At 39.2% G+C, this 25,308-nt stretch overlaps 1 protein-coding gene across 5 annotated transcripts in view; it reads right to left on the reverse strand.

Annotated features, from left to right (window-relative positions):
- ITPR1 (inositol 1,4,5-trisphosphate receptor type 1) overlaps positions 1-25,308 on the reverse strand; it is a 318,830-nt gene that overhangs the window by 175,163 nt on the left and 118,359 nt on the right. For 3 of the 5 annotated variants that reach the window (XM_055343238.1, XM_055343240.1, XM_055343241.1), the window contains exons 6-13: positions 19,038-19,124; positions 15,726-15,884; positions 13,746-13,844; positions 12,568-12,651; positions 12,313-12,459; positions 7,092-7,187; positions 5,550-5,594; positions 1,604-1,758 (exon numbers count right to left, since the gene is read on the reverse strand). In XM_055343238.1, coding sequence (XP_055199213.1) covers positions 1,604-1,758; positions 5,550-5,594; positions 7,092-7,187; positions 12,313-12,459; positions 12,568-12,651; positions 13,746-13,844; positions 15,726-15,884; positions 19,038-19,124 — 872 coding nt within the window. The remainder of the gene's footprint in view (positions 1-1,603; positions 1,759-5,549; positions 5,595-7,091; positions 7,188-12,312; positions 12,460-12,567; positions 12,652-13,745; positions 13,845-15,725; positions 15,885-19,037; positions 19,125-25,308) is intronic. The other 2 variants (XM_055343239.1, XM_055343242.1) reach the window with 1 other exon arrangement.

Here is a 25,308-nt window from a genome sequence, read left to right on the forward strand (position 1 = left end):
GATAAATACAATGTGGGATAGCAACACAATGGAATATTAATCAGCAATAAGATAAAATGAAGTACTAATACATGCTATAAACATGGATGAATCTTAAAAATACTAAATGAAATAAGCCAGTCACAAAGGACCACATGTTACATGATTCCATTTATGTGAAATGTCCAGAAAAGGCAAATCAATAAAGACAGGACACAGGTGAGTCTAAGGATGGAGGTGGAGCATGGAAAAATAAGAGTAACAGAGAAAAGGGATGATGTTCTTTTTCGTGAAAAATGTCCTACAATTCTGATGATAGGTGCCTAACTCTGCTCGCTCATATACTAAAAGCCAATGATTTGAGACTTTAAGTAAATTGTACGGCATATGATTTCTCTCTCAACAAATCTGTTACTTAAAAAAAAAAAGGGGGGCAGTCTAAATTAGGGGTTCCAAACCTGGAAAATGCAAAGCTGGGCACATACTTGGGATTTTCTAGAGAAATATCTATAGCTTTCCCCAGATATTCATAGAATTCACAACCTCACAGAGTTTAAGAATCAAGTGGCCTTTTTACTGTATCACAATGAAAAGCCTCCTTGCAATGTAAAATGCTCTTCTGTGTGGACACTGACCTCCGTTCATCGCCCTGACAGCACAAGAGAAGGTTCTCCTCTGCTCCTGATAGTACCCACACTGCACTTACCAGTATCACCAACACGTTGAACAGGGAATTGGCAATGACATACATGAATAATGAATGAATAATGAAACACAAAATGATACTCAGTGAGATGCGCCATGTGTTAAACCTACAAACGCCACGGAGGTCACTGCTAGCCAATGCTGTGTTGAAGAGTCAGAATTGCCCCCAACTACCCTGTCTTCAGCATTTAAGATTATGGGCTCTGCAAAGGGATTAGCTGATGTGTGATAAGTTGCTTGAGCTCCAAGCTTCAGTCTCTTTATCTATAATAAGGGGCAAATAGTAATACCTAACTCACAGAGAGTTTTGTGAGGATGACATAATATAACACAAATAAAAGTACTTAGCACTGAATATGGCATGTAGTTAAGCACTCAATAAATGTAAGCCATTATTAATAATATTGCTGCAGATTGTGGTGTTAAGCATGAGCTTTGACCCCTTTCAGAATCCAGTTATTCCCTCTATCAAAATACATTCTTATGCAATCAAACTAAGAGTCAAATTTAACAAAATAACTAAAGGACACTGGTCTGACTTCTCAATACTTTACTACGTACTCAGTGAACTGCAAATATTCCATTTTACAGAATTTCTTAACAACTGTTTATTCAGTTGACTAGGAGAACTCTCAAGTTTGGGAATGAGGATGTGAGTAGAGGAAACTAGAAATGTGGAGCTCCTTGAGCTTATGGTTTGATTTATTTACCAAAATAATGTACTTCTTATTCAACTTCGGGGAACTTATAAATAATGAGCCATTACATTAAAAAACCAGATGCCATTCCAATGGGCAACCAGAACAAATTCTTTACAAAAGCTTCAAGAAAGGCAGTGATGATTTGGATTCCAAGAAGCCCAGCCAAGACACATATACCAGCTCTGACCCCCTCAGGATAAGCCATTTTAGAACCATACCTTGGGACAAGGCTATCACCTCCACGAAGAGTGGTGGGGTCTAGCTCAAAAATGGAGGAAATGTCATTGCCTTCAGGCACAGAGACCAGGGAGTAGACCATCTTTTCTTGGGCATTTCGCAACCTGCTTCGAGAGGCGTCCTGATCAGGGTCCACCTGAGGAGGAAAAGTCATAAATCATGGATTCTGCACGCCAGATCCTCCACTCACTACAATCACTGCACAGTCCACAGGAACAGGAAAGAAACAATAGTGAACATCAGCAGTTGGCAGGAAAAGAACCATAGTTTCAGAGCAATCATAAAAGATGATAATCGGCCACCCATGCCAAGAATATTTACACTCTACCTCCTTGTGTTGCAATAAAAATGTTTAAACAATGCAGGGTTACAGTAACAGATGTCCATGGAAAGAGAGCTATATAGGTGATGAAGAAGTCCGTATAGCTACATCCATCTGCAGTAGTTGGAAGAGAAAAGAAGCACTTTGAGAAAACTCATCCTGTGGATCTGATTATGGGTCATTGTGTTAATCTACAGTTAAATTGTCTAGCAATAATATGATACAGCTACTTCCCAGGAGAAAAAGTAAAATAAGCCTGAATCCAAGTGTTCATAAGCAGAGATCCCAGTGTGGCCAAGAAAAATATTTGAGAAGTCAGACTAGCCCTGAAAAAAATGTTTGTAATTAATCAAGGAGCACTGCCGATGACAATTCAGGGAAAAGGGGGCCTCTCTTGCTATGTAAGGGATTTGGCAGAGGCCGAAGAAAATCCCTGACAGTTAAGACTAATGACCAATGACGAAAGCTTTCCTGAGAAACTATAAAAACACATTCTAGGCTCCGGAGCCCATCTGCCTGAGCAGATTTAAGCAGCATGCTTAGACTGTCACGTCCTCTCATAGGCTTTGCAAGGTGTCTCCTAGCACTGTGACTCTATGTGGGATTATTTTTAATTTTTTGTCTTTGCAAGAAGACAACATCCACCTGTATCTACTGGGGAAATCACATTTTCCTTGTCAAAAACTTGCTTTGCTTGGCTGAAGCACTGACTCCTTTCCAAACGGGGACTGGATAAAAGGAAATCAATTTAGAAGGCAAAGGAGAGAGCATGAGAGAATTTAATTCCAGGGCCCCACATCTAAGATTACAGGCAATAGTCTGCTCTAAGAGTTCATCAGCAGCCCCAATTTTGATCTGAGAAAAGAAAGAAGGGAGTACAGGTAGGGAAAGGGAGGGGTGAGAAGTTGGGAGAGAGGAAGGGAGGGGATAGGGAGAGAGGGACAGGGGGGAGAAAAAGAGGGAGAGAAGAGAGAGGGTGGGGAGAGAGACAGAGAGAAGGGAGAAAAAAAGAAAATACAAATGGTTCTTTTAATATCTCCCAAAGCTCTGTGTCCTCTACCCTATGCCCTCTCTTCTAATACCTTGTAACACTACCTAAACAAACCTACAACTTGTTGTTCTATCTACACTCAAGTATGAAGTAAATGGAGAGCACAAATATCTCAGTTCAAGAAAAAGATCTGTCCTCTTCTAACTATTCTGACCTGCAAAGTCTTCCACACACCACTTTTAAAATAAGCCCTAACCTGATTCTAGTTTGAGACACCTAGTTCAGCTACAGGCTGGCAGTTCAATTTCCGACCTTTTCTTTAGTGTTCGGCCAGGAACACTAAAGAAAAATTAAAATTGCACCGAGTGTCTGTATCTGGACCTGCGACTGAGCGCTTCATGTTCTTTATGTGCAGTCAGCGTTTGCCACCTAGTGGGAGGAAAGGCACACGTACAAAAGTCTTCCAGACAAGAGACAACTTGTGGTTGTCCTTCCTCTCCCTCTGGCGTCAAGCATGTGGCTCATGGGTGCTGCTACGTTGAGAACAACAAGCTGAACAAGCTAAGTGAGATTCCAAGCAAAGATTCCTACAAGCACTAAGAGCCGGTCTCAGGGACGTACATGACCCATAAGCAGAACAAAGTTTCCACACTCCAGCTTTTCCCACCACCATGGCATGAAGAAGCATGAAAAAATAGAAAGATGACCGAACTCTGAGAGAACCAAGACATGTGATGAGTTAGGACCACTCTCTGGTTCCTCATCGGTTCAACAAAGATCATAAAACCTCCACTAACTCCTTTCACACAGCTGCTGTGCAGATTAGATGAACTCACAGATTTAAAGACATGAAAAATGCTACTGATCATATGCAGCTGACACAAATGCTACTTATTGAGAGCTTACTACAGGCCACGTCTTACACATCACACCTCACTTCATCCTATCAATGAGCATATTTGCCACTTTCACAGAGGAGGGAATCGAGGGCCACAGAGGGGAAAGTAGCTCATTTAGTCACATAGCTCATTCAAGGGTGGCTCTGCTACTTATACCCAGGTCTGCCTCTTTTCCCTGCCTTGCTTTTGATCACTATGTTCTTCCTCCTGCACTATGAATGCCAGACCTCCCCTCATTCATCAACAGGCCAGAAGAGCAGCCCTGTTCCTCACAAAGCTCAAGGTACAAATGGACATCAGCTCTCAGTGACAAAAGCCACAACTCTCCTTCCAAGGTATTTCCGAGAGGTGACCTACTCTGTGTTACAACCCAGACAGCAGTGCTAATACCATTAGATACAAGTCACAAAGAGGCAGTTTTCTCCCAAAATAAAGAAGGTGCAAGGACAAGAACTGCCTGATGAAAAATGATGCCCCTGCCAGTGTAAGCCCCTGAAAACCAGCCATATGAATACTATGCACAGATGTTGGGCAGATTTCCCTGCACAGTGGCAAGAAGTTGGAGCAAGTCAGTGCTCTTGACCTTCCAGTCCGTGTGGAAGGGTAGCTTTCAAAATGAGTTCTGGAAGAGAGGGTGAGGAAGATGAAAGTAAGGAGCAGGACCCTCAGCTCCTACCTCAAGAATCAAGAAAGAGACGAACTCCCGCAGCAAGTTCAGGAACTCATAATGTGAAGCTCTCAGCTAGAACCCCTCTTCGTTCCTTCCAAAGCTAACATTCTTTCCAAACCCAACTGCAAGGTTTATCCTTCCCACAGAATTCAGACTTTCCAAAGGTAACTGCATTCTGTATTTTCTCCACCCCAATCCCTTTATTAATGGATCCACTTTAAAGCCTGTCAGTTCTTTCAAAACCCTCTACCTGCATAAAAGGAATGGCCTCAATATCATCTACCATATTCACCAGAGATGATCACATGAACACACAATGTCAAACAGAGTAGCAACTATTTGCATTTTTTTTAAAATCCTAGACCAGAATGAAGCACTACACAAGATACTTATTATTTCCATGTAATACAACCACTGCCCTCTTTAACCCACAGTTGTGGACAATTCAACACCCAAGTGCCTCCAAAGCAGCATTAATGGGCAATACGGCCTCTAAAGAAAGATCTAGTTGCTATTACATTCCAAACCACATTATAAAGTCTATTTCTGAGTTTGCAGAAAGCAAGGACAGATGGTTAGACAATTCAGTGTCTAATCAGATGTCAGGAACACCACGCCTCATGTGTTATCTCCATCATCTAAATGACACTATCCAACTCACACACTTATTCCCTGAAAAAATCTGGGTGAGGTTGAGGTCAACAGCAATAGGATATTCGTTTGTAAAAGGCTGACTTCTAAAGGGCCATCTCTGTCTCTAGCCTAGGGGCATTCCAAGAGATACCATCAACTTCTACAACTTAAAGGTGAAGACCCCTTGAATAAGCATACAGAAAGAGCATCATCACTGACAGTCTTAGACCAATCAGAACACAGGGAGACATGACTGCCCTCAAGGGAAACATAGAAGACCCTCTTTTAAGGCATCCTAAGATTTCCCCTTCCCCAGTGCTCAATGATGAGTGGTAGTTTCTTAAAATGGGGTTCCAGATCATTTGGCCTCACCCTACCAGATGGAGACAAGAAGGCTCTTGCTCATACTTACTGAGGGCTGAAACTCCAGGCATTCTTCCTCAAAGTCAGGGTCTACCTGATGAAAAAGAATCATTAGGAAATTAAAACATCCATTGATTACTCCAGGACTCGGCCCCACTTGCAGGAGACTTCAAGGCCTGTGAACATCTCTGAATAGCTAAAAACTTGTCCCTTCCCTCTGTTCATGAAACCAGCATGCCACAACACACACATGAGTACAACACACATGGAATGGTCTACCAGTTACCAAACGACGGCTCTCAAGTGTCGACAGAAGAACACAATGAATTCACTAACAAAGCAACAGTTAAAACCCTGAGATAAATAAAAGATCAGTATCCAGTCATTAATAATCCTGCTTAGTTTTAGGTAGAAATTAAAAAAAAAATGTGTGGCCTCCAGCAAGAGTTACACTCGCTTTAGAACATAACAAATAATGTAACCACTTTGGCAAACCATGTAATTGACATTTCTCACAGCTGGTTAGCTGGGTCCATAATTCTTTAAGGCTTCATTTTAAATTTCAACTTAGTCCTGACCTTTGGTTCTTAAGTATTTTGAAATTATCAGTTCTTACGAGTATCAGGCATCCTGGGGGTTCAGTACATTTAGATTTGGCCTTCTTTGGGGTCAGCTGCAGAAGTGATACTGGAATCCACACATCACCTTGAATATCTCTGAGCCATCCCACAGTGGAACCAGACCACGAGAGGTATCTTTTCATGTACAACTAGAATCTGATATGAAAATGTATCGTACATCTTCTAGCAGATAAAAGTAAAACTCAGCATCTGTCACACAGTATGATGTGTCACACAGTATGATGTGTCACACAGTATGATGGCTCCTTAATTTAACACAAAAAGTAAAAAAGTAAATTCTTCCTGTCCTTCAGAATTTAGTCTTGCCTTTCCTCAAAAACCCTTTATAGACATTAAAGGTAAAGTAATTTTCTTGATTTTTGGTATATCTGCAAGTAAAAGATAAGACCTTGTCTATTCCACTAGTGCTCTGAGAACCAGAATACTTTATAAAGTTGTCTAATTTTTTATGTGTCTTAGTGCTTCTGGCTTTACATACCATGTTTCACTATAGCTGAGTCTTGGATATTCATATCAAGACAAGGACTGGTAGATAAGATGTGGGGAGAGGAAAAAAAAATGTGAGGAGAGCAAAAGCAAAAATTTCTCTAATTCTAAATCCCAGATTAGCATTCTTTACTTTTTTTTCTTTTTAAATCTACTCTCTAACAACTTTCAAATATATAGTATAATTAACTTAGTCATTATGCCGTACATTACATTCCCATCATAGTTATTATTTTCAAATATATTTTCTCCCCACATCTTAATTGGAATCCCTGTGAAATACTAAAATGTGTTAATCATCTTTACTTTTCTTTTCTATAAGCAGGGAAATGAGGCAAGAGGAAACAGAAAAGCAGAAGGAAAAGCAAGGTAACTAAGCATCTAAATTCCCAATGGCCACAGGTAAATGAAGAAAAAGGAATGTGTCAGCCTTAAAAGAGAAAGACATAGAAGCTGCTACTTACCTCTGCTGCTAAGTAATGCCCTGTAGCAAGATGCTTGAAACGGAAGAGGCTGTTCCAATATCCTGCTCCACCCCGACACGGGTCATGTTGGACTACCTGCAAGAGGAAGAGAGATTAACAAGAGTGGAAGAGTGTCAACCCATATTAAAATAACACTGAGACTTCACACATAATTCATAGTTCAGGAGTGATATTTCCTAGCTGAAATAAATCAGTATCTTCCAACAAAGTATCATACATAATGTCAGAGCTCCAACATATGGAAGTACTATGTTTCTCCAAAGAAGAAATAGTGTCCCAGTTAATATGAAATGGCTGGGGAAAAAAAATGGCTAAAAAGTTGAATGTTTTTCAGATTATTTACTTTAATCATAATAAAGTAGAAGTTAAGATTCTACAACTCATCCATGAAAAGACATGACAAATAAAATGAAATTTCAGAGGAAACTATGAAAGCATTCTATACTTATACTAGTGCTGAAACACAAAGATAAACCAGTGCTCTGAAACTTAAAACTCACAGAGCCTGGGCCAATTTATCATAAAAATATATGTAATTTCAGCTTCTTCATGATAGAATAACTGGCACTGGTAATTGGTGCCATGAACAATTAGACACAGCACAAAATATATGAACTTACTTTAGATAACTAGAAAACTAGATAAAATATAGGAAACAACTTTGTTCAGATGTTGGACAACAGGCAGTACACAATTGTGATCTCTGAGAAAAGGGAACAAAGTGATCTTCATGGTTATTACAGCTTTCTGCCTTGAAGTCCTCTCTGGATGGTACAACTGGGAAGGAGAATCCAAGAAAACAACACTGGTTTGAGTTGAGGAGATATGTCAGAATTTAGGGAGACTGAGGTGGCTGTATTTGTGGGAGCACAATACAGAACTACTCAGAAAAAAAGCTCCAGATGTCTACACAGGGGCCTCCTTGAGTCTTTGGTTGAATACCAAGTTGCATATATGTTAGGTAAGACCACAGAAGACCAAATGAAGAATGACAGGGAAGCTGTGAGCTCAATGTTCTCATTGCTCACTTGGGACCAGAAGATGTTCTGAGAGATTCCAGAGAACACTTGGGGCATTCAGGAAAAATGTCAAAAAGAGTTACACCTTAATAATGAGACAATCTAGCCCTAAGAAAAAAAGACTGTAACACACTTGATTTAACCAGTGTTTAAGATAAGCTCTAAAGCATCAAACTAATTCACAAGTAACTTTACTGACAAAACAAAACTCAAAACTCTTTAAAGGAAAGCAACAGAATATAGACACTCCAGAGTAGCACCACAATGTTCAGCATATATCCAGCACTGGACAGATAAGAATCAGGAAAATGTGACCCATAAATGTGACGATGGTCACTGTCAGACAATATTAAATGATCCAGCATGTCTGTGTGGGTTGCCGGGGATAAGAAAAATATTTGAGAAACAATGAACCCAAATCTTCCCATCTGATATATACACAGATTCAAGAAACTTAATAGCCTCCAAGTAGGATAAACACACACACATACACACCTACATATCCAGCCACCAAGGTACATCATAATTAGATTAATGTAAAACAGAAATAAAAATCTTAAAAGCAACCAGGAAAAAAAAAGACATTATATACAAAAAACAAAGGTAAGAAACCACAGAATTCTACATTAGAAATTAGGCATGCAAGATGACAATGGATGCACAACTTTAAAGTACAGGGGGGAAAAACTTGTCTACCTAGAATTCAGAATCTAACAAAAATAGCCTTCATAAATGAAGGCCATGTGGAGAAATTGGAACCTTAAGACACCACAAGTGGGAGTATCAACTAGTGCAATTTGGCAGTTCCTCAAAAAGTTAAACACGGTTAATTACCATATGACCCATGATTCCACCCCTAAGAGAACTGAAATACCTACCACAAAAACTCAGTATGTAAGTGTTCACAGAAGCATTACTCAGAAGTAGAAATATCCAAATACCATTAAGTAAGAAAATATAGTGTAACAATGGAGTATTATTTGGCAATAAAAAAGAATGAAGTACTGATAAACGTGGCAGTATGGATGAACTTTGAAAACGTTGTGAAAGAAGTGATAGAAGTCAAATACAAAGGATCACATATTGTAGTATATCATGTATAGGAAATGTCCAGCATAGACAATTTTACAGAGATAAGGAATAGAGATTACCAGGAGGGGATCACTATGGATACAGGGTTCATCTTGGAGTAATGAAAATGTTCTAAAATTGACTGTGGTGATAATGACCAAATTCTACAAACCTAATACAAACCATTGAATTGTTCACTTTAAATATATGAGTTGTATTTCAGTGCAACTATTATTTGGGAAAAAAAAAACAGATTTTTAAAGTGAAGGTGAAATATATTTTCTCATTTTCAAATGAGAGCTAAGAGCATCAGTCATTAGCAGACCTGCAGTACAAGAAAAGCTAAACATGATATTGTCTTCCTTTTTTTATTTTAAAGGAACACTTATGATTCCAGAACAATATAAAAGTGGGAGATGTTCAATGTTTTCCGAGGATATTCAAGGAAAAACCGGCAGGAAACAATTTATTAGGGAATAAGAATTAGACAGCTGTTTCTTTTCAGAAGGAAAAAAAGAGAGAGAAGATGCTCTGAAGTAGACTGTTGAGTTATGTACCTGAAGTTTTAGAAGGCCATACCTCAAACACCCTCCACACAGACTTGTGATCTTTAATTCATTCCTACCAATTTGGAAGTGAATAGACAAGGTACCTGCTCTTAAATGTACTAAAAAGTCAGCCACTTTTGCAGGGTTTGGACTTTTTTTTTGGAGAGGGGGTTTATGACAGCATGTTAAACCAATACACAAAATGTCTGTAAAGTGATGTCAACTGTGCTTAAAATAACCTGCTCACAGAATAAACAGCTCCATGGAAATGGGCACATTAAGTTAATGAAATGATGGTTTACTCTCTTTTTTTCCTGTATTTTCAGTTTTTCTTTATTTTCCACTTACTACTTTAAATATACCCGAGAAAAAGAAGTTTTTTAGGGCTATGGATTTTTGGTTTTTTGGGATTTTTTTTGGCACTAGTATCCAAGTTGCACATGAAGAGTGGTTTTGAAAGACTGTTTTGAACATATAAAACCCTGTGCTGAGTGCAATGGTGAGTGATATCAGCGAGCAATGTAAAGGTCTAACTCACAAGTGGTTTATATATAATCTAGCAGGATTGACACCGTCTCTATATAGGCACTAACTAAAAAACTCTCAAGTGCTATGGATGTGGAGAGAAGGAGAAAAAGAATAAGGAGAAGGTAGACATTGAAAACTTCATATAGGTTCCTTTCATCATGAAAGCTGTAGAAATTTTTATACAATAGCCAAGATAAACCTGAGTACTACAACATCCATGTTAAAAGAGAGGTAAGACAATTTTTTATATGGGCAAAATATTGGAACAGACACTTCAATGAAGAATATACATTGATGGCAAATAAAGACATGGAAAAATGCTCAATATCATTAGCCATCAGGGAACTGCAGATTAAAAGCACTAAGAAATTTCACTATACACCTATTAAAATGGTTAGCATTAAAAGAACTAACCACACCAAGTGTTGGTGATGATGTGGAAGAACTAGAATTCTCATACCTGGTGGTAGGAATATAAAATGATATGCGCACTTTGGAAACCAGTTTGGTAGTTTGTTTTTTTTTTCTTAAAAACATACACCCACCATGTGATCCAGCTATTCCATTTCCAGATATTTAGCCAAGAGAAATGAAAGTTCATGACTATGAAGAGACTTGTTCACATTTATAATGCTCTCAAAAGCTTTAGTTGTAACAGCCAAAAATCGGGATCAACTCAAATGTCCATCAGCAGGTAAACAGACAAATCGTGGTATACCGTATGGTGAAACTATTCACCAATAGGAATGAATATTGATACATGCAACAACATGAATGAATCTCAATTATTCTGAGTAAGGAAAAAAAAAAGTCCAAAAACAGATTATATACTGTCTGAGTCCATTTATGCAAAGTTCAAGAATAGAGAATACCTAACCATGCAGGCAGAAGTCAAATCACTGGTTACTTCTCTAGGAGGAAAACAAAACAGTGCTGTAAAGAGGCTCAAGGGAGCCTTCTAGGTGCTGCTAGTCTTCTACTTCCTGATCTGGGTGCTGGTGATATGACTTATACGTGTACATAAAAATTCATCAAGTTGTATACTTTTGATCTGGGCACTTTATGTCTGCTGTACCACAATAAAAACATAAAACAAAGCAAAGGAAGTAAAAGAGAGGAGGCAAGTCAAGACAGAGAAATGCATGTACCCCAAGAGCTGCAGTTACATATAGAGAAGGGCTTTGGGGTAGGGGCCAAGTCTCTGCAGCTTAGGCCCTTGTCACCTCTGTCACCAAGTAGTCATGCCACTGTCTCTTGGGTCCCATGTTTCTAGTCGCTTTTTACCCCTCTCAATAAATGACATGCTGTGAGCAGAAACATTTATCTCCTTAACTAGTGCATTGATTGTGTTACTCCTCTGCTCAAAACTACTCTCCAAACTCCATCCCTGCCTAGGACTTAATCCAAACTCCCCATGCCTGGATAGAGGCCTTTTTGGCTCTGGTCTCCAAAATCAGTTTCTGTTTCACTTCCCTTCCTATCCTCTGCCCCCCACCGAACTGGGATGCTAAGCCTTACCTCAAGGCTGTCTCCTATTCCAATCCTGTGCCACCATCTGACATGAAATGACTCACACTCTACGCATCTCTGCCTTCAGAAATACATGTCATCCTATAACTACCAGCTCAGATGCCATCTCCTTCACCCAACCTGAACTTCTCCCTCCCTCATCTCAATCTCTGGAGCATGAAGAATGTGTCTGTGGTCACTCTGCCATCCACTGATGTCTGAGTGTCTCTCCTTCTATGCTCACTGACATGAGTCACCTGTGTATCATGCTGAGTAGGCACTCAATTACATATTGTGATAGAAAAATAACCAAGGGAAAGGAAGACATGGAGGGAGAAGATGATTAGATGGCCAAGTTTGCTTCTAAAGTAGACATCATTTTCCTTCACAAGCACATCCAGCATCCTTCAGATGCAGCTTGACATGCTTGTTCATCTGTCATCCTGACCCATCTTTTAAAGTATGGGCTTAAGTACCCTACAAACCCATGAATCCTCTCTCTCCTCCTCCAGCATCATCCCTTACCTCCACCTCCCACAAGGCTTTTGAACTCGTGGCAGATGTGGCTGACTGCCGGCCGGTAGTTCTCAGGAAGACATGCTGCTTCTTCCTGTGCTCGTCGCAGGTAAGGAACTTCTCCTGCTCCGCATGGAACAGCCTCACCACGTCACCCTAAAAGTTGACATATGGAGGAATTAAGGAAAGTGAATTTTACAAGAGAACTTAGCTGCTGCACCACGTAGAGCCAAGTGCTGCCGGCCTGAGAAGTATCCAGCTTACCCCCTTCAGTATGTCATCTTTGTTGTCACTCCATTTCATGAAAAGGACTATTTTCCAGCTTGTATTGCAGTTGACAGAATTGACCTGAAAAACAAATGACAGTTATTTTTTCACACATCCCTCCCAGTAACTGTGTCTTCCAGCCCAAAAACTCCTCATACTGCCCAAGAAGCAGGGCTGTGCTTCTGCCCCCAAATCCTACCAAGTTCACACCATTAAGATCACAAGAACCACAAATTCAACTGGCCTGGCATATGTGTTTGTTAATAAAGGGTGCATTCGTGTTCATTCCACGTATGCTTGAAATGACTAAAGGAACCTTGTTTCCTGCCTTTCCTCTCCAAGTCTCCTGTTCTGTAGCCAAAAAGTAAAAGCTCAATAAAAACAAGTACTAATAAAGATAAAAAGAGTCCAGTGAATATATTCTAAAATGTGAATGATAATCATTAGCAAGAGCAGACACTATACACTAAATATGTGCCAGGCACTGGGCTAAGCACTAATATTCACTACTACGTTTAGTCCTCAGTAACATCCTAATTTAAAAAAAAAAAACAAAACAGTAATGACCATCACACCTATTTCAGACAGGAAAACTAATGCACAGGGAGATGAGGGAGACATATGGTAACTAACCTACAAACATGGAGCTAGGAAATGGCAGATTTGGGATTTCATTCCATACAACTCCAGAGATTGTGTCCCTAACTCTTAGGCAAATATGTATGTCACAATCAAGTTACCATCCTTTGGTCCTATAATTGTCAATCTGAGGCCAAGGAGCTGTACTACCAAAAGCAACATATCCCTGTTGCCGGGTTGCTGATGGCCTGTAGTACACCCATCTTAATAATCAGCCAAAGACATTCTCTTAAGGGAAATAAACTGGAAAAAGGTGCCCCTCTAAGCCAGAAAAATTTGGTAAAAGAGGCCCTTCACTGGCTTAACAAATTTGGCAACAACCTCCCAGTTATATGAGGCTTAGTAAAATGAGCCCTAGGGTAACTATTGGCCCTCACCCAGCCCCATGTGGGAGCCCTGGTCCTGGGACTCGGTTACTTACCTGTAAGTACCCCAAGTCCTAAAAAGATCACTTTCAGCATGCACATGCCCTGGTCCCAAGAAGGCTTGCTCTTGCACATATGCCTGCTCACAGGCCATAACGTGGTTTTCCTTACCTCGTTGCAGCCTGGGTTATCCACCAGCTGATGGCTGCTAGCATGTAGGGGCTGGCCAGCATTGACAGGATTCAGTACAACCTTGTCACCTATGACCACCTGGAAAAGAAGAGACCAACAGAGATTTTCACAAAACAGGTCAGAAATCCCTGGTAGAGGGCAGTTGGGCATCCTTAGATCACCCCTTGTATTTGGAACATCCTCAGCCAGCTCAGCCGAACCCCTCACAGTAGAGGTCAGGCAGTGAAGTCTCATAATCCCTGTCCAATTCCTGGAGAAATGCTAACACCAGCATGGGATACCACTGCCAACTATCAATATCCCTCTTTTCCTATGTTAACAGATACATAAATAAGCTCTGAGTATTAGGAATAGAAGCAGAACATTGCCTGAAGAAAGTCTATTTTTAAAAGAATAAAGCCATCTAAAGCACTGACTTTCATATTTTTTTGAGTACATGCCACATTAAGAAATACATCTCTATTATATTCCAGTCATACCTATGTGCACATATGTGTGTATATGTATATGTGTACATATATAGATGTACATATCTATATTTATCTGAAACATAAGTTACTGCCCTAAAACAATACTTATCCTCATTATGTTTAGGACAGCCTGATACTATCTATTCTAATCCACATTCTAAAATGAAAGTCATAAGCCACTAAACTGATCCCAGAGTCCACAAATAGACCGACACTTGTTTGTAAAACACTATCCTACAAAGGATAACCAGTCCTTCAACTCCATCTTAACTTCTAAACTAAGGCACAGCCAAACAGGTACGTTTAAATAATAAAATCAAGGAGGACTTGCTGAAAATGAAATTCAGGACAAAGCACATTTGTCTTTTATTATGAAGGAAGAAGGAAGGAGGACAGAAATGTTGATTTCCTAGGAGGTAAAACTCATCTATTTTGATGAGTTTGCTACATTTGGGGGGCATACACAATTAAATTTTCCTTAACTCCAAATATATATACATAAGGATCTCAAAAAAATCCAACACTTATGGTGAAAACTAAGCTCTACCGGACTTGTTCTTCTCTTCTCAGTTGAGCATCAATAGTTATTATACACCAACTGGGAAGGAATATTCTGCTTCTACATGCTTCTGTTATACTGCATATAATGTCATAGATATACCAACATATAAATGAACACGTACACTGTCCAAAGCTTGGAAACTTAAATAGTAATACTGAATATGGCAAAAACCAGTGTGAGGTTTAGGCTAGCTAAACATTTTGACAAGATTTCAAGCTGTTTAAAGAACACATTTCGTTTTAGTAAAAAATTGCTATTTTCAAATCCTAACAAGGTCAGAAATTGGGCTTAATAGCATTTAAACATATTTGTTGTCAAGTGTATGCCCACATAATGACATACTAATGTAGCTGGTGACTATCAGAACTGTTCTAAGTCACATGGAAAAGTATTTCAGTGGCTTAATATCTTAAGGACTCCTCAGGAAAGGGGCCAACTCAGGACCAACTGCAGTCACTGCAACAAGATGGAGAGCCTGCCAGTTTACCAATAAAGGAAAAAGCAAAGATAACCCTAAAATCCATTCTCCTTCCCTGCCGAATATAGTTATCTTCTATACTCCTTTACTTTATTTCCAAAATAGAGAGGCATTTCTATTCCACTAATGATCTAGAATGACAAGGACACGCCCCAGGACATTAGTACAGGCTAGCTGTTTTCCTGGTGAAGTTACTGAGGTAATGGGGTAGTCATATAATATTTTTTTTTTCCAGAAACTCAGAAGGAAAAACACAGCTACTGTATTTAGGTCACACTTCTCTCCAAATTTCCCTGTTTCCCAAACACTGGTTTCCATAGTGACTCTCTTCTCTTCATACAGGATAAGCCTCTGGTTCCAGCTATAAAGTTCTCCTAGTTGACTTGTATATACAGTTCCAGTTGGAAGCTTGGCATGGAGCGCTCCCCAGGCCAAGAGTTTGCACTTACACTGTCTCCAATGGATCGTAGCTTGTAGAATGGCTGAATATAAAACCAGGACCCTTCATTTCCCGCCTCGTCCAAAGTCACTCGCATGGCATTCTTCTCCAGCAGAGCTGGAAGCCTCTTATTCACAGTTAGGTATTTATTGCTTTTCAAATGCAGGAGCTGAAAACCCACAGGGAGAATAAGGTGAGTGTCAGCAGGTCTCTGAATCTTTATGATTTCTCTTAGTCACATAAATATGTATCAAACATTCCTTCTACTTCTGAGCTAATTGTGGAGTTAGAGGGTCCTAGAAGTGCCTGAGGCAGGGAATAATTAGAAAATAAGGAAGAGCAAAGGGAGAAGTAGAGGGAAGAAGAAATATTTTATTTTTTCCCCCCAACATGGCTATGGACAAGATGGATGTTGTTTAGGTCAAGAGCACCATTAGCAAGGAACAGCACTCTGCCATCTGTTAACAGGTAGGAAGGAGCCTAATCCCATATAAAGGAGTTGAGGAACTGCAATCTGAATATCCCTGACTTTAACATAGAGTTAAGGAAAGGCACTTTTGAGCATAAGAAACAGTTTAAGAGATGACCCTGTTAGGTCATTAGGGGGAATCATTTCATATGCAATAACATGGCTGCTATAAATTTCCGTCTTTTTTTTTATTTTTTTTATTTTATTTATTTATTCATGAGAGATACACAGAGAGAGAGAGAGGCAGAGACATAGGCATAGGGAGAAGCAGGCTGTATGCAGGGAGCCCGATGTGGGACTCGATCCTGAGACTCCAGGATCACTCCCTGCACCGAAGGCAGAAGCTTAACTGCTGAGCCAGCCAGGTGTCCCAAATTTCCATCTTCAATGCTAACCACTTTATTGTTAATTCTTGGGAGAACCAAAGATCTAAATGGGAAACAACTTGTCTCATAGTGAGTCTGTACCAGGAAGTGTTGATTAATGCTTCCAAATTTAACAGGCTATAAGAGAAGATGGAAGGGTAGATGAAAGATTACCCAAATCCTGGAGAAATATTAAGACCAGCATGGAACTTCATTGCCAACTGCCAATATCCCTTTTTTATATGTTAATCGGTACACTTTCTAGAACCTTCTTAGGAGGTCCACATGCTCCTATCAATGTTATTAGGGTCATGAGTCTGATTTGTGAGCTCCTGACATCCGTTGGCTGTTATACACAAGGGAAGGCAATGCCCTCATAAGTCTTCATTGTTACCCTGGTGAGTGGCCCCTGATTCTCTGCACATCTGTCCAGGTGCTGAACTCAGTTGGTTTATAAACTGATATTACCTAGAGATGGATCCCAAGATCCAGGCTTTGAAAAAGTAATAAGTAATATAAGCTAAAATATATTCAGAGCTTACTCTGAGAGATACCTCTCAATCATTTAGGAAACGATACCATGATTATTCTCATTTTGCTAGTGAGCAAATTGAGGCATGGGAACATTTCTTGCCCAAAATCTCAGTCATTAAGTCACATAATCCGAATTGGAATACACTTAAAAGTTTACATTCTCAGCCCCTATGCCCACCTTCCATCTTCAGTTCAAGCCATACTCTCTAACGACATCAGGGAGTCCTGAGTTTGAAGGCACTGGTCTGGCCCAGTAAAAAAGCTGATATGAATTCTGGGCCCACCTGACTGGCCCTTTGTGTCCTTTCTCAGTTGGACAGAAGTTGAAAGGGAGGTGGAGTGGGATTGGTAGGACCTATTTTCAAAAGCTACTTTACGGGATCCCTGGGTAGCACAGCGGTTTGGCGCCTGCCTTTGGCCCAGGGCGCGATCCTGGAAATCCGGGATCGAATCCCACGTCGGGCTCCCGGTGCATGGAGCCTGCTTCTCCCTCTGCCTATGTCTCTGCGCCTGCCTCTCTCTCTCTCTCTGTGACTATCATAAATAAATAAAAACTTAAAAAAAAAAAAAGTTACTTTACTATCCAAAAGGCCAAATAATAATAACCCATTTAAACATAAAAGGTTGCTATTACCAATGTGGCAATAGTACTTTTTCCATGCTCCAGATTATCACTGCTCTCTATTTCAGAAATAACGATGAGAAAGAATTCCTTTGTAGCCAGTCAAGTATAAATGATAAGCAATATCTTTCAGAAACGTAAATAATGAGGCAAGATAACCAAATGGGTCAGGTCTTAAAAAATTGGTAACTATTACTCTTTGTGTATCAAAATGATCCAGCATCTACAGAAACAGAAAAGAGCTACAAGGGCGCCTGGGTGGCTTAGCTGGTAAAGTCTCAGATTCTTGGTTTTGGCCCTGGTCACAATCATAGGATCGCTAGCTCAAGCCCTGGGTTGGGATCTGCACTCAGCGGGCAGTCTGCTTCAGATTCTTTCTACTCCCTGTCCTTTCCTCTCTATTCCTCCCCCACTTGTACATATATATTCCCTCTCTAAAATAAATACATAAATGAAATCAAGGAAGGAAGGAAGGAAGGAAGGAAGGAAGGAAGGAAGGAAGGAAGAAGGAAGGAAGGAAGGAAGGAAGGAAGGAAGGAAAAGAAAAGAAAAAGAAAAGAGAAAGAAAGAGAAAAGAAAAGAGAAAAGAAAAGAAAAAGAAAAAGAAAAAGAAAAGAAAAAGAAAAGAAAAAGAAAAGAAAAAGAAAAAGAAAAAGAAAAAGAAAAGAAAGAAAAGAAAAGAAAAGAAAAGAAAAGAAAAGAAAAGAAAAGAAAAGAAAGAAAGGCTACATTTGGCATTGGACTCACACACTATTTTCTGCAAGGATAGACCCAGATAGATTTTCTTAGCAAACCCCACAGTAGCTATTTCCTCATGTGTGTTTTATCCCCGTGCCAACTTTAAAGGCACAAGGGATAAACAAGTAAACCTCACAACCCATGAGACAAGATATGAGACCTATCAGCAAATATCCTATCTGAAGGTACAGAATTGCTCTTATTGGCCCTGTGAGCAATTCTTAAACCAACAGATAAAAGTTGTGGGGAAGCCAATTTTCACCTAATAGAACTTTCAAGGAAGGCAAGTGTAACAAAAGTGCAGCAGCCAGGCTCGTTTCCAGATAGGGAACTTCCCACTTAAAATATCTGCACACAACTTAAATTACCAACTACAGGGCAGAGTAGTGGCTTCTCGCACTGAGAGAGGGCCAACTCAAAAGCCCAAAAATCCACCCCATATAAGAAGAAACACGAGACCTTTTGCAACAGACTGGCTGTCTCCATGGGAGTCCTGTTGATGAAAGCTGTCCACACCAGATCTCATGTGTTTTTTAGTTCTGTTCATTGTAACGCTCAAGCTCCGGAAGAGAAGAGCAGCCGTGACCTACCTACCTGGATCACATTGCCATACTGGATTACGGTCCCCAGCAATTTCCTGTTTTCTGTCTCATTCTGCTTCTTTTCCAAGTCTGCAGCATGCTGTAACATGGAGAAGGAAGACTGGTCACAAAGAGGAAACAATGGCTTCTATTTCTCCACAGTGATGCAAAACCAATGTCACCAGTTCATATGAGAACCACAGAAATAAGCAAATAGTTAGGTATGCCCCGAGGCTAAGCAAAATGAGCAAGGGGTTCAGGAAATCAACCCACTCTGCCCTTGTTTTTCTTGGCCCTCTTAGTTTTTTTTAAAGGTTTTTTTTTTTTTTCTTTCAGGCATTCATGGACATCTGCTTAGGTTAAGACTAAGCTTATATATTTTTGAATAAAATAGGGTAGGGGTGGGAGAGAATTTGCATAGCCCTTTTATGATTTGTAAAAGCCCTCTTTTAAGGTTTTGTTGTAAAATAAAACTGAATTTAAATGCTAGTTTTGGGTAATTTCTGGTTCTGTGTCCTGGAATGTATTATTCAACATTCATGAGCCTCGGTTTCTACTTTTGTAAAATGAGGATAAAAATAGTACCTACACCCTCACATACCATTGTGCCTGGTCATGGCAGCATTTACAGAGTGTTGGTTATTATTGTTAGATATTACTATAATTTATTTAATTATTATAGTAGTTCCCTTAAGTGAAGATCATTATTCATATTTTAAAGAAGAAAAAAACAGAGATTAAAAGGTTTATTCAACATTGCAATTAGTTGTATAGTGGATACACAAGGGGTTTCTATAACATTTACTTCTGTGTACATTTGAAATTTTGCTTAATAATGTCTTATTTTAAAAATCACTTAAAAAAATAAAAAATAAATAAAAATCACTTACCTGTGTTGTGGTATGTGTACACACACACACACACACACACACACACATACATAATGGAGTATCACTCAGCCATTAAAATGAAAGAAATCTTGCTATGCATGACAACATGGACGAACCTAGAGGGTATTATGCTAAGTGAAAGGAGTCAAAGAAAGCATATGATTTCACTTACATGTAAAACCTAAAAAACAAAACAAATGAACAAACACGGGCCACCTAGGTGGTTCATTCTGTTAAGTGTCCAACTCTTAATTTCAGCTCAGGTTGTGTTCTCAGGGTTATGAGTTCAAGCCCTCACAAAACAAAACAAAAACAAAGAAAACACAGAAAAACTGGAGAGAGACCAATATATAATGACAACAAACTGGTAGCTGCCAGAAAGAAGGAGGTGGGGGGTAGGCAAAATGGGTGAAGAGGCATTGGAGACACAGGCCTCCTGTTATAGAATGAGTAAGTCATGGGGATGAAAGACAAAACACAGAGAATATAGTCAATGATACTGTAATAGTGTTGTATGGTGACAGATGGGACCCATGCTTGTGGTGAGCACAGCCTAACATATAGACATGCCAAATCACTATGCTGTACACCTGAAACTAAGGTAACATTGTGTGCCAACTATGCTTCGATTTAAAAAATAAAATGTAATGATGTTGGATTTTTTTTTTAATTATACATCTACTAAGTAGCAGAGATAATCCTCAGACTTGCATTTGAGTTAACTGTAAATCTATAGGTACATATTGAGCTGGGAGACATTACTAGTCCAAATCTGGCATGCTCAGGAACTGGTAAAGCTGAATAGAGGGTTCCAGAATAGTCTGCCACGGCCATCAACCTGAAAGGCATTTTTATTCATTTGTTTGTACATCTCAGAAAGTACTGTTACCATATTATAACAAAGCTGAAGGGCAAATAGTTTTGTCCTAGGCAATAAAGAAACTGTTATTCCAAGCCCTGTCCCCCACACCTAGATTGGGTCCAAGAGAAATAAATTAACAGGGAAGAAATTCAGTATCTAATCTGATGGATAATAAAACCCTGATGACCAGCTGTGCATTTCAGAAGAGTTTCCATTGTTCTCTTCCTGGAGGCCAGATGCCCCCAGATGCCAAGAGGCTAAGGGACCTCTTTCTAAAGAACAGTCTTCATTTGCAAAGGACCTTCTGGGCTTGGTTCCAGCATGTACCAGCTTTACCATCTTGGCCAGGTTACTTAATCTCCTCAAGCCTCATTCAGTATTCTCATTCAGAAAATGAGGACAATGCAAGCTTTTTTGGACTGTTGTAGAGATCATAGAAAATGTGTGCCTTAAACATAATAGGCATTCAATAGATTCTAACCATTATTATTATATATACATTTCCAAAATTAAGAAATGTTCTAATGATGAGAATTTCAACTGGTAGAGGGAGTTGGAGAGGCAAAGAATCTTTCCGTTTGCTTCAAATTCAGCATCTGCTCCACCTCTACCTTCAGTGTAGGTATTTTTAGGAAGGTACATCTTTTGACAAAAATAAGCTGCAAAAAGCAATCCTAAACCAAAATGAAACCACTTTACAGGAGGGAATGATCTGCCTATGTTATGTAGATCACTCTAAATTCCTTACACCAGTCTCAACCCTGCACAACAATGGTCTATTCAGAGGTTTCCCTCCCCCTCTCTCCTCGAATTAGTTACCAGTTTGCTTCTCTGTTACACAAGGATAAAATCCACTGGGTTCAAGACATATCCAGAAATAATACCAGTGCGGACAACATGGCAATCCTAGGCATCCAAACTGCCCTCAGCAGTTCTTAGCTCTCTCTTTCCCTCCATCAACACCTTCCCTATGACTTCTCCCACCTCCTGTTCTCCCTAGTTTCAGGTCTGTGCTGCACCTCTCCAGAGGTCTCTAGAGTATCCACGGGTTCTGCAGGTGTCTCCCAAACACAACACTGGACTGAATCCACTTGGAAGGAAGGTTCAGACTTTTTAGGCATTGTGCTTTCTGCTAAGCAGTTTTTTCAGCTAATATGGACAGAAAGTTCAAGAAAGAAAAAAATGTCCAAGCAGGAAAAATCAATACAGTCAATAAAATAAAACAAATTTTCCAACAAATATAGTTCTTCTCTACTCAAAACCTCACTCTGAAAGGACTCATCTTTAGTAAACCACAAAGCAGTGTTTCCTAGACTTAAATGACGTAAAGGTGACTGTTTAAGACAGAAAATTCTCATGACATTCTCTTTACTCCCCATTTTCAGTGGCCTCAGTTTAAGAAGCACTAATCTAAAATATCAAGTTCCTACCTACGTTTAGATGAAGTACAAGAGTGACAACTCAGTGTTTGGTGGCATGTCTAAAAAAAAAAACATCAAGTTAGTCATCCAGAAGGCATATATTCCAGAGGCACCTGGTGGTGGCTCAGTGGTTGAGTGTCTGCCTTTGGCTCAGGTCATGATCCTGGAGTCTTGAGATTGAGTCCCACACATCAGGCTCCCCACAGGGAGTCTGCTTCTCCCTCTGCCTCTCTCGGTGTCTCAAATGAATGAATGAATGAGTGAATGAATGGATAAATAAAGACATATGTTCTGTATTAAAAACTAATTAAATATCACCAGCATTAAAGGGCATTTGTCTAAAAAGACAGCAATTAAAATTAGAAAATAATATTGGAGAACAAATACCTAAGAACGTTTCTTAAAATACTGAAGGTCACATCTGAAACACTGTTAAAAGGCTGAATGATAACCAAGTCTACATAACTACTGAATGAACATTCAATGCATAAACCTTATGGATCATTTGAAGATTTCACTTTTTCTTATAAGCATAAGCATACTTTGTTTAAGGAGAAAACTCTTCAACTCATTTTACTCTTTACTAAATACTTAAATACCAAATGTGTTCAGACCCATACCTGGGCCCAATGATTGAGGTTGCCTCAATCTTGAATAGAACATGATTTAGTCTGTTAAACCCCTCAAGTACATCCTAAGGAATGGCCTACACTGTAAGACAGTGAACTGACAAAACATTCTGAAGGATTATCTGGCCATGTCTCTCAAAGTTTTTCAATGGGTACGACTTTGATTCAACAATTCCATTTCTAGAAATTTCTCCTAAAAAGACAATCTTGCACACATACAAGTCCATAACAGCTAGTTTCAATACTATAAAAAGCTGTCAGGATTCTGAATATCACTCACCCTACAAGGACTGGCTATGTAAAATTACAGCACTGGCATATAGTGAAGGAAGCATGTAGCCATTAAAAATGAAGATAAAAGATTTGTATTTATTCATAACATATTAAGTGAAAAAAGTGAGTTAAAGAAAGAGAAGACAGCAGTATGCTCCCATTGATACTTCAAAACATAGAAATACCCAGGAAAAAAAAAATGTACAAACAGTGACTCCTGCATGGCTCAGCAGTTAAGTATCTGCCTTTGGTTCAGAGTATGATTCCGGGTTGGAGATAAAGTCCCACATCAAGGGAGCCTGCTTCTCCTTCTGCCTATATCTCTGCCTCTCATGAATAAATAAATAAAATCTTTTTTTAAAAAAGTAGAAATACACGAATATAATGGTGGGGAACACACCAAATATAAACCAAGATTATATTTGAGGAGTAAGATTTAGGGATTGTATTTTTTTTTTCCTTTTCTTACTCATGTATATTTTGGAATTATTTTCCTATAATGCTCATGTGTTATTTCTTCAAAAACCTCATCATATCTCTGTGGAAAATAGCCTGGATTTTTTTTAAGTCATCTTAAATGTGTTACCTTTTCAAAATTTAAAATCTAATAATTTAAATATCTATTGCTCTTTTCCCTTACACACTGGGTTAAGGACCGTTTTGAATTTCTAAGGAAGCAATCACATTTAATGCTATGGTCTCTAACACCATGGTTCACCATGGATATTACCATGTTTCTCAAGCAACATCAAGGTCAACCCTATCATAGCCACCTGTTATTTTATTTCAGAAAAACAGAGAGACCGTTATTCAGTTACTATAGAAAGATCATTGGAACAGTGGGGAAAGGTTATTTAAGGTCAGAAAGCTCTACATTGTGTAATATGATATGGAATTAAGGCTTCTGAAAACAAGCAATAAAGGATCCAGGCTTTGAAAGACAAGAAATTTGTTACTCCTCTGGCTCTTCCTAGCTTGTCAAGACTATGACTTAATATAATTGACCGTTTCTCAGAACCAAAACAGCGCAGGTCAAAAGACTATCAGCAAACAGTAGTCAAGGCCTACAGAACACATTATGTGATTAGCAAGTGGGAGAAGTTCATTTTGCCAAAAGACTTGAGAAATTTTGACAAGAAAAGTTAGAATCCAGTCCTGTGGAGGGAATGAACACACCATAACCAGCCACTAGATGTCATTCTCCCTCAGAATGCTGTTTATATGTTGTTTATCCTAGTCAAAAGGAACTCAAGTGGTCTAGACAACTAATTCCTTAAATGGCATTAATTTAAAATAATCTGACCTTTGATTGGGGTGCTGCACAGTAGTTGACAAAAATAAAAACGAAAACCCACTGGAGACTTGCCATCAACCCCCAAAGGCAAGTGGCTGCCCAAAATACAACATTTTAATGACTGCACTAAAACATGTACATGACTTCCAGACACTAGGAAGAAAAAAAAAGTCCAAATAAGAGGAAAGTAGGAAATGCACAAAGTCAATACCCAAGTTATATCAGTAATCCTACATCAGGGAAAAGTACTTGTTTCCTTTTAAAAAATGCTTTTTAATAACCAACAACATGTAAGAGCTATTTCATTTTTTTTTCTTTTTAATAAAGAGTTCAGAGTTCTTGATCACCTTCAAGATTAATTTTTTTTCAACTGCAGTTTTTTTCACAGCTCATTCATGGGAAGGAGCATTAAAAAGAATTTCCATTGAAAGGAAACATAATGCTTAATCACAGGTTGCAAACGGGTGGCTAAACAACCCCATCCAGCTTGAGACATTATTGTACTGAATGTATGCTTCAAATTTTAATTGAATAGGTGCTGACATTTTTTAAAAGTTGAGATCTCAGATATAAAGCATGAATTTTTAGCTTCTCTTCAAAAAGTAGCAAATGCAGCAGCAGCAGCTCTGGGCTCACCTTCCCACATGGCAACAGCAAGGGGAAGGAACTGCCCCCTTGTGGACCCACACACATGAACATTCCACTTAGCAACCAAGCCTACCAAGTTCCTTTTATTCCTGTTGGCTTCCTGCATGGTCAAAAGGAATCTGAATTTACAACTCCTGCTACAATAAGCATAGGAAAAAGAAGGTTTTTGAGAGGTATGAATAAGATCTCATTGAACAGAATGATTTTCATACCAGAAAAAGAAAAGTCAGAACTACAAAAGACATACTTCCTCTGAGATAATCCCAA

The sequence above is a fragment of the Nyctereutes procyonoides genome, unplaced genomic scaffold (genome assembly GCF_905146905.1).
Source record: "Nyctereutes procyonoides isolate TBG_1078 unplaced genomic scaffold, NYPRO_anot_genome, whole genome shotgun sequence".
In the NCBI taxonomy this organism is placed as follows: domain Eukaryota; kingdom Metazoa; phylum Chordata; class Mammalia; order Carnivora; family Canidae; genus Nyctereutes; species Nyctereutes procyonoides.